The sequence below is a fragment of the Salvelinus sp. IW2-2015 genome, unplaced genomic scaffold, assembly GCF_002910315.2.
Source record: "Salvelinus sp. IW2-2015 unplaced genomic scaffold, ASM291031v2 Un_scaffold1982, whole genome shotgun sequence".
In the NCBI taxonomy this organism is placed as follows: Eukaryota; Metazoa; Chordata; class Actinopteri; order Salmoniformes; family Salmonidae; genus Salvelinus; species Salvelinus sp. IW2-2015.
Genome location: NW_019943333.1, coordinates 10300 through 20377, shown reverse-complemented (window position 1 = coordinate 20377; position 10078 = coordinate 10300). Strand labels below are relative to the sequence as shown.

General features: G+C 44.6%; 2 protein-coding genes across 2 annotated transcripts; both read right to left on the bottom strand.

Moving 5' to 3' along the window:
- Positions 1-5093: 5093 nt before the first annotated feature.
- LOC112072625 (keratocan) lies at positions 5094-7478 on the bottom strand. The gene is made up of 2 exons (XM_024140006.2): positions 6984-7478; positions 5094-6788 (listed from the first exon to the last, which is right to left on the bottom strand). Exons 1-2 carry the CDS (start codon positions 7190-7192, stop codon positions 5690-5692), a joined length of 1308 nt encoding a protein of 435 aa, XP_023995774.1. The 5' UTR covers positions 7193-7478; the 3' UTR covers positions 5094-5689.
- Positions 7470-9694, bottom strand: LOC112072626 (cyclic nucleotide-gated channel beta-1-like). The gene is made up of 3 exons (XM_024140007.2): positions 9514-9694; positions 9105-9181; positions 7470-8605 (listed from the first exon to the last, which is right to left on the bottom strand). Exons 2-3 carry the CDS (start codon positions 9169-9171, stop codon positions 7470-7472), a joined length of 1203 nt encoding a protein of 400 aa, XP_023995775.1. The 5' UTR covers positions 9172-9181; positions 9514-9694.
- Between the last annotated feature and the right edge of the window lie 384 nt (positions 9695-10078).

Below are 10078 nucleotides of genomic sequence, written 5' to 3'. Positions count from 1 at the left end.
ATGAGGATGAACACTCATCCTCCTACCACATCGAGCCTCCAAGCATCACATTGACAGAGGAATATGCGTCTCTGTCTGTCTGTCTGTCTGTCTGTCTGTCTGTCTGTCTTCTGTCTGTCTGTCTTCTGTCTGTCTGTCTGTCTGTCGTCTGCTGTCTGTCTGTCTGTCTGTCTGTCTGTCTGTCTGTCTGTCTGACTTATCTCCAAGGTGCGGTTTAATATCCTGTGTTCCTTCTCTCCTTCGTTCCCCTCTCTCTCTCCTCTCTTCCCTCATGCAATTTCTCTTTGTTCAGCTGTATCCCTGTTCAGCCTATTGTGGTCAATGAGTCTCTGTACTGACATCATAGTCACTTTCTTCTATATATGTTCAACTTTACTTCAACAGTCCTACCACAGATCTCTTTGTTGTGTCTAACAGAAAGAAAATGTCTGACAGACAGGCAAAAGTGAGGCAAAAGTGTATGATCAACAGACGGACAGATAGATATATGGAAAACAGACAAAAGCCTATATGGACGGACGGACAGTCGGACTGACCGACAACATACATACAGGTAGACTGGCCGACAAAAGACCCAGACAGGAAGACATATGGAAGACAGATGGACAGAGAGACAGATAAGAAGAGTGGAACATACAGACACGGACAGATGGAAAGACAGACAGTCAGAAATAGACTGACACACGAAAGGATGACAGACCAAATGGATAGATCAGAAGAGAATTTGACCAACAGTGGAAATACAGAAGACAGACAGACAGATAGGGCAGCCAGCCAGACAGACAGACAGCGAGGGCAGACCGACAAAGAGAGAGAGAGAGAAGAGAGAAGAAGAGGAGAAGGAAGAGAGAGAGATTAGAGAGAGAGAGAGAGAGCAGACAAACAGACAGACAGACAGACAGACAGGAAGCCAGCATGACAGACAGAAGGGCAGGCAGCAGGCAGCAACAGACAGACAGACAGACAGACAGACAGACAGACAGACAGACAGACAGACAGACAGACAGACAGACAGACAGGACGACAGACAGACACAGACAGACAGACAGACAGACAGACAGCAGCAGATAGACAGACTGATAGGCAGTCAGACAGACAGAGAGCAGACAGAGAGAGCAGATAGACAGACTGAGAGGCAGTCAGAGAGACAGACAGAGAGGCAGACAGAGAGAGTTATTTTGAGATGCCAGCCTGCACCTTTCACTACTAATCTCACCGTGTGATACAGCTGGCAGTCAGAGTCCAACGAGAACCACTGAGAGGTACACCAATAACAGCCCTTCAGAAAACAGCCTTTTACCGCTGTGCTCATGTCACAACAAGTCATGAGGGAAGCTAGAGGCGGCTAACATTATGGGTCAAACTCTAGCTTGAGACCAACTCACATGCCTCAGGTGWGATATGCTATTAATAACCGAGATAGATAAAAACATACATGTGTAAATACGTGCTCACACACATACACACGCATGCACACGCACAATTCACACACACACACCTGCAAGCCTGACACGTGTCATCTAAGATCTATGATCTAAGAGGGAGGGAGAGAGAGGGAAAGACAGAGATGGATTGGGGAAAGAAGGGAGAGGGAAATGGGAGGAGACAAATAGGGAGAGATACAGAGAGAGAGAGAGGAAGAGAAAGGGAGAAAAAGAGAGACCAAGAGAGAGAGAGACAAAAAGAGGGAAGAGGGAAGGGGGCAGTAGCGTCAGGTAGACAGTGCTGTGAGAGCGGAGGTCCTGCTGGACCGTAGGGAGGTGCTGGTGAACCCCAGGCCTGCCAAAAGTGTCTCTCCTCCGTGCACGTAGGAGAAAATGAAGTCTGGAACTATCCTGCCTTTCACTCTCCTTCCCTCGCTCATCTCCCTCCCCCTCCTCCTCCTCCTCTTTCACAGGCCTTATGGGTGCACTGCCACGTAGCTGAGCAATGTTATGAGAGAGAGAAAGAGAGAGGGAGAAAGAGAGAGGGAGAGAGAAATTGAGAGAAATTGAGAGAAAGAGAGAGAAAGAGAGAGAGAGCACCAATCACATCACTCCCCTCTCTAGATTAGATTCTGTGTATCATCTTTCTCTCTACTGTTCAGCCCTTCTTTTACCCTCCGTTATTTCTCCTGGTGTAAATGGTAAATACTCTCACTGTATTGAAAAGGAGGATCACAAGCTGTCACTACTCTGTGAAAGTCTTTATTTTCCCGTGTAGCTCAGTTTGTAGAGCATGGCGCTTGCAACGCCAGGGTTGTGGCTTTGATTCCCAAGGGGGACCACTATGAAAATGTATGGATTTAATACTGTAAGTCTCTCTGGATAAGAGAGATGACTATAATGTCAAATGATAGCTGACTCAGTATATGTATGAGAAGGAGAGAGACCATGCAGGTGTGAGTTTAAGTGACTTTTTTTCAGCCAAAAATAAACTTCCTTGAATTTTAATTGCAGCAATTTTATTTTTGGCTACTGAAGCAGGGCCAAATCTGCCTCTGAATGTTCTGTTCGTCATAAATGTATTCATTGCATAAAGTTAGGGTTTTATCTGTTACTTCATTCTCTTTCCCTCTATATATTACTGCCATCTAGTGGCCAAACATCCAAACACATTCCCCAGATCTGTGCCTCGACACAATCCTGTCTCAGAGGTCATGTCTTGGTTTTTGCTCTGACATGCACTGTCAACAGTGGACCTTATATAGACAGGTGTGTGAATTTCCAAATCATGTTCAATCAATTGAATTTACCACAGGTGGACTCCAATCAAGTTGTAGAAACATCTCAAGGATGATCAATGGAAACAGGATGTACCTGAGCTTAATTTCGAATCTCATAGCAAAGGGTCTGAATTCTGTTTTTTATTTGTAATACATTTGCAAAAATGTCTAAAAACCTGTTTTCACTCTGTTATTATGGGGTATTGTGTGTAGATTGTTGAGGAAAATAATTAATTGAATCAATTTTAGAATAAAGCTTTAATGTAACAAGATGTGGAAAAAGTCAAGGGGTCTGAATACATTCCCGAATGCACAGTATCAACATCCAATCATGGATACATTTGCAATGTACAGCAGTTATCCATCATTGCTACAGGGTAAAACATTATCTAATCAAGAAACTCTGATTTGAATGTGTTATTCTCCCAGGATGTTTGATAATTTTGGTGCAGTTAATCACCAGACATGGCTGTATACACATTTTATATAAAAAAACATATCTTATTAACTTGTTTACAGGAAGCGGAGAGAACGCTTTAGAATGGAAACATTTGGACTGGAGAGGCCATTATGAGGCATGAAAAAAACAAGTGGTGCCCTTGAACAATAACCAGCAGCCAAGCCAAAGATTTGGTGTGCAGCACGGCCAAGCTCTTACCCAGAAAATAAACTTGCCTTCAGATAAACACATTTTGGCTTAAATAACGATAGGCAATCAAATATTACCTCAGCCCTCTTATGAAAAGTATCTGGAGGTGGTTTTGGAAATTAATAAAGGGCTTTTGGAGAATAATTTTGCAGCAGGCAGACATTTTTCCTAGACTGTGCTATAGTTTCTTGCCCGAATTAGGCCAACGTGAGTTGAAATGGAGTTGCTTTTGTTAATAAGGCTTTGCCATTTACTCGCCAATTCACCCCTTTCCAGAAGAGAGACTCTTCCAGACCACTAATGGCACTTTAAGTCACATGACAACATTCAATAGAAACACATTTAGCTAACAATTGTTCCAATGATAAGATTGCTAAGATACAGCTGACAGTCACATAAAGTTGAAGTCGGAAGTTTACATACACTTAGGTTGGAGTCGTTTTCAACCACTCCACAAATTTCTTGTTAACAAACTATAGTATTGGCAAGTCGGTTAGGACATCTACTTTGTGCATGACACAAGTAATTTTTCCAACAATTGTTTACAGACAGATTATTTCACTTATCATTCACTGTATCGCAATTTCAGTGGGTCAGAAGTTTACATACACTAAGTTGACTGTGCCTTTAAACAGCTTGGAAAATTCCCCAAAATTATGTCATGGTTTTAGAAGCTTCTGATAGGCTAGTTGACATAATTTGAGTCAATTGGAGGTGTACCTGGGGATGTATTTCAAGGCCTACCTTCAAACTCAGTGCCTCTTTGTTTGACATCATGGGAAAATCAAAATAAATCAGCCAAGACCTCCACAAGTCTGGTTCATCCTTGGGAGCAATTTCCAAACGCCTGAAGGTACCACGTTCATATGTACAAACAACAGTACACAAGTATAAACACCATAGGACCACGCAGTCATCATACCGCTCAGGAAAGAGACACATTCTGTCTCCTAGAGGTGAACATACTTTGGTGCGAAAAGTTCAAATCAATCCCAGAACAAAAGCAAAGGAAATTGTGAAGATGCTGGTTGGAAACAGGTACAAAAGTATCTATATCCACAGTAAAACGAGTCCTATATCGACATAACCTGAAAGGCAGCTCAGCAAGGAATGTTTGCTCCAAAACCGCCATACTGCTCCAAAACCGCCATAAAAAAGCCAGACTACGGTTTGCAACTGCACATGGGGACAAATATCATACTTTTTGGAGAAATGTCCTTTGGTCTGATGAAACAAAAATAGAACTGTTTGGCAGCAATGACCATCGTTATGTTTGGAGGAAAAAGGGGGAGGCTTGCAAGCCGAAGAACACCATCCCTACCGTGAAGCACGGGGGTGGCAGCATGGAAATTATGTGAATATATTGAAGAAACATCTCAAGACATCGGTCAGGAAGTTAAAGCTTGGTCGCTAATGGGTTTTCCAAATGGACAATGACCCCAAGCATGCTTACAAAGTTGTGGCAAAATGGCTTAAGGACAACAAAGTCAAGGTATTGGAGTGGCCCTGACCTCAATCGCATAGAACATTTGTCAGCAGAACTGAAAAGGCGTGTGCGAGCAAGGAGGCCTACAAACCTGACTCAGTTGCACCAGCTCTGTCAGGAGTAATGGGACAAAATGTACCCAATTTATTGTGGGAAGCTTGTGGAAGGCTACCCAAAAGGTTTGACCCAAGTTAAACAATTTAAAGGCAATGCTACCAAATACGAATTGAGTGTTTGTAAACTTCTGATCCACTGGGAATGTGATGAAAGAAATAAAAGCTGAAAGAAATAATTCTCTCTACTATTATTCTGACATTTCACATTCTTAAAATAGTGGTGATCCTAACTGACCTAAGACAGAGAATTTTTACTAGGATTAAATGTCATGAATTGTGAAAAACTGAGTTTAAATGTATTTGGCTAAGGTGTATGTAAACTTTCGACTTCAACTGCATGTGGCATCATTGACCTTGAAGTAGGCCATAGTCTTTCAACACAGACTTCATGGGAGCGGTTCAAGTAAGTATTTTTGCTGAACACTTATCGCGGCTTCCATCAATCACAGCTTTACCCAAAGCAACGACATACAGTACAGTATAGCTATCCACATTGAGATCCAAGTTCACTCAACTGGCCATCTTGCATTGTTATCTTGTAATGTTGAATCAAAATCAGCTCCCGACATGATGTCTGTTTCTCTATGTGTATTGCAGAACATTTTACCCCCATGTTGGAGCCCAACAGACTTTCAGGTTGAGCAGAAAAAACACTGCAATTGGTTTCAGTTGTGGGATTGTCTATAATCTATATTTGCAGTATGACTGTCCTGCAGGATTCTATAGACTGCAGCTCAGTAGAAGTGTACCACCTGGAAGCCTCTGAGGCAGTGGAAGGCTTTTGCGTCCAGGTGGCCCAGGTCTATGAGGTTGTGCTCCAGCTGCACCAGCACCAGGCTGCTGAGGCCGGGGTCTGAACCCCCCCAGCAGAAGGCATCGCGGGGCACTGAGTGGATCTTGTTGTGTGTGAGTGCCACCGAGTGTAGCCCCCGGGGCAGCTGCCTGGGCACCTGGTTCAGGGCGTTGTGACACAGGTCCAGTTGGTGCAGGACGGGCAGCGCCCTGAAGGCCCCCGAGGCCACCCTGGCTATCTTGTTACTGGCAAGGCCCAGGTGCTCCAGGTGGGGGAGGTGGAGGAAGGAGGCTTTGCCCACGGAGGAGATGAGGTTGCTCTCCAGGTTGAGGGTTTTGAGGGAAGAGGGGAGGTGGCGGGGTACCTTCTTGAGCTGGTTGCCCTCTAAGTTGAGGCTCTCCAGGTGGGTGGCGTTGACGAGGGACTCCCTGAGCAGGCCATGGTTGGTTAGCCGGTTAGCGCTCAAATCCAGAATCACCAGCTCTGAGGTACCCATGAAGGCCTCCCCTGGGAACTTCTGGATAAGGTTGCCACGGAGGTACAACTCCCTGATAGATAGCGGTAAGCCCAGAGGCACCGAGGCCAGCCGGTTGYGGTCCAGGCTGAGGGTGCGCAGRCTGCCCAGAGGTGAGAGCACACTGGCGGGGAGAGTATCRTTCCCATTCCCCAGGCTGTTGTTGCTSAGGCTGAGGACCAGCAGGCCGGGGCAGTGGGCCCAGGCCCCCTCCGACATCACRTTMAGMYGGTTGTYATCCAGACGCAGCTCTTCCAGGGAGGCGGGCAGGTCTGTGGGCACRCTCTCCAGTAGGTTCCGGTCCAGGTAGAGCCGCCTCAGGGCCGGGATGCCCTCGAAGGCCCCCTCGATGGAGCCGTCTGTCAGCCGGTTGTTGCTGAGCACCAGGAACTCCATGGACAGGTACTCATTGAGCAGGTCCAGCTGAATGCTGTCGATGCGGTTGTTCATCAGGAGGACGTAGCGGGAGTTATAAGGGATGCCGTACGGAACCTTCTCCACCCCCTTGTCGGAACACTGGACCACTCTGGGAAAGCGGACAATAGAAAACATTGGAGTAATGAATGTGGTCATGTAAAGACGTATACATTATGCACACAACAACACATTACTGTACAAAATGGTATGGTGATTAAATAAGACTATGGAATAGCATAATAATAAAATATAATTAATTACAAATGGGCAATAGTAAGCCTGATTTAGTCCGAGAACATCTCACCGTCCATAGCAGGCACACTCCGGGGGACAGTAGTTGTCTTTGAAGTAGGGGAAGTATGCCGGATTTGTGCCCTCCTTCCTCTCCTGTTTTGTCTCTTTGGTTTTGTTGTCCTTTTTCAGAGGTTTACCTTTCCTCTCATTTATTTTGTCTTTCTTTTGATGTTTCCCTGTCTTTGTCTTGAGATTCTTGGTGGCCGATGTCAGCTTCATTGTGTGTTTTGGCACTGCTGGTTTGGCTGTAGGTTTTGTCTGTTGTGTTTTGGGTGTAGGTTTTGTCAGTTGTGTTTCAGATCTAGGCTTTCTCAGTTGTGTTTCAGGTGTAGGCGCTGTCAGTTGTGTTTCGGGTGTAGGTTTTGTCTGTTGTGTTTTGGGTGTATGGTTTGTCTGTTGTGTTTGGGTGTGGAGTTTGTGTGTAGTGTTTTGGGTATATGCTTTGTGTCTAGTGTTTTGGGTGTAGGGTTTGTCTGTACCGTCACTGTTGGTTTTGTTATCTCTTTTGGTTGGCTGTAGGTTGCGTTCCTTGGCTGTTGGTTTTGTTATCTCTTTGTGGTTTGGCTGTAGGTTGCAGTTCCTTGGCTGTTGGTTTTGTCATCTCTTTTGGTTTGGCTGTAGGTTGCAGTTCCTTGGCTGTGGGTTTTTCTTGTTTTGGTTTGGTTGTAGACTTTAGCTGCTTGACTGTATTTTCTGTCTCTTTGAGAAAGACAATGCTGTTCCTCTCAGTCTGATTGTCATTGATTGAAACCTTGACAATTGGGCCAACTTTATCCTCCATAGCCTGGGAAACAAAACTCTCCCACTCCCTGAGGTTGGTCTGGGAGCTGTCAGTCACACTCTGAACAATAATGAGCTCACTATCCGCCAATGAGATGGCCTCCTCTGCCTCTGGAGCAGAGGGGATAGAGGGTGTAACTGGGGGAGGGCCATATTGAGTGGCAGGTGGAGGAGTGACATCATAAAGTGGAACAGGCATATCTGCAGGGGGAGGGGACATGGGTTTGTTGATAGCTTGATTGACAGGTTGAGTGTCCATTATTTTTTCTACAGGAGAGGAGGAAGTGCTGGTTGGAGGGGGGAGGTCTATGTGTGTAACTACTAAGTAGTCTCCCTCGCTTTGATCTACACTGGGTTCTTTAACTTCCCCAACTCTCAGGTCTTCTTCTAGTTTCTCCTCTCCTCCATATGATCTCTGTTCCTTACCATCTCTCTCCTCATCATCTGATCTAATCCCTTCTTCATGTCTCCCCTCTCCATTATCTCTTCTCTYCTCCTCCTYTTCATGTTCCTCATCAGCTTCTATCTCCCAATTTTTAAATCTCTTCTGCTCTCTGTAATCAAGCCCTCCAACCAGCGTTCTCTCTTCCTCCATCCCTCGCTCTTCCTCATGGCCTTCCTGCTCTGCTGCCCCCTTCTCCTCCTCTATTCTCCACTTCTCAGAGTCAGTCTCTAGAGTTAGTCCTTCCTCGCTCCTCCCCTCTTCCTCCCTCCTCTCTTCAGGGTGGGTTGCAGTGAGTTCTTCACCCTCCTCTTCATCTGCTGTTGGGGTCTCCCTTAGTCTCTCAGGTCTCCAGTCTGACCAGGGATCTGTTTCTCTGACCGAGTCTTCTATGGGGATCATTTCCACTTCTAGACACACACAGCAGTATCTTAGTATTGACACTTAAGATTAGGCACTCGCTACAAAGTTACAGACAATGTGGGCCATATTGACAGAGATTTTACAAAGTTTGCAGTTGTTATTTTCATAATGGAATAGAAGCATAATAAAATATAACCACTTCTTTCAGTACTTTAAATTATTTTCCAAAATTTGGCAAATGGCTCCGGTTCTTTTCAAACCTGTGACTAGGTTGCCTGAATAAGTCTGGGATATGTTAACAGACTTGGTTCGTTTGAAAATAACATTATTCCTATGCAGTGTGGAAACATCTGAATTCAAGTGTACTTAGGATCCTTTGCTGCACACATACATACATATGATGCACTTTCCAAACTGATCAGACAATTCGGAGGATCGGAAAATCAAGCTATTGTAAATTAGAAATTGTTGAATTAGTTTTTCAAGTTTGTGAATGTAAAATCAGTGTGTAGATCGTGTGGATTATGAAAGTTCACAGGCACTTACTGGGCTGAAGTACAAATGATTGAAGAGGAACTATCAGGAGCCAGAGTAGCAGAGTGAGTTCTTCCATGATCTTCTATCTAAAAGACAAGAACCGTAGTCCAACAACTTAAGAGACAGTATCATGTATAACAACAACAGTTTCTAATTGAGTCTCTAACTATTTCCTTATCAAAAGCAAAAAAATACTATCTGAAATTAACTTTCTAGATCTTCCCACTAGTATGAGTGACTTTTCAAAAAAATAATGAATGGGCCTAATCTTTTCTGTCTAGAATGTATTGCAAGAGAAAACGGTAACTACTATAGATAAGGTAGGTGTTCTCTACATGTCCAACATAGATCTAGAGTAATAGAGCAGGTAGTATCTGAAGTTCTATCTATTAGATGTATGGGTGTCAGTCTTGCTTACCTGCTGTGCCCTTAGACGTCAGAGCCAATATCATGCATCTGTGTGTTGTCCAGTGGGAGTCATACCAAACTGTCTCAATGCAAGGAGAAAAGCTGCTGAACCAAGCAGTCCTCCAGGAATGAGGACCCCCAAATAGTATGACACACACACACACACACCCCGACTAAACTGGGGGCTAACGGGTGACTTTAATGACCTATTTAAGAGTCCCCTCTCTGTGGGGAGTTTTCACACACACACTCCGGGCCGGGAGCCGGCGGCGGGTAATGACTCTGAATACTCATATCTCAAAGGGAATTTTCACACCGACCCTCCAGGATAGTGGAATCTGGGAAGATCAATAGCAGGAAAGGTTAAAAAAAACAAAAAGAGAGAGATTATTGAGCTTATAGAGACTCTAACTGTTGTACAAAACACATCTTAAAAATATCTACTTTGGTTTAGATACAAGCATCATGAAACACATAACACAGGGATCAATCAGCTAGATTCAGCCGTGGGCATATTTTTTATTGAGCGGAGGGTCGGTGGGCCGGAACATAATTACAAATCATTTGCAGACTGC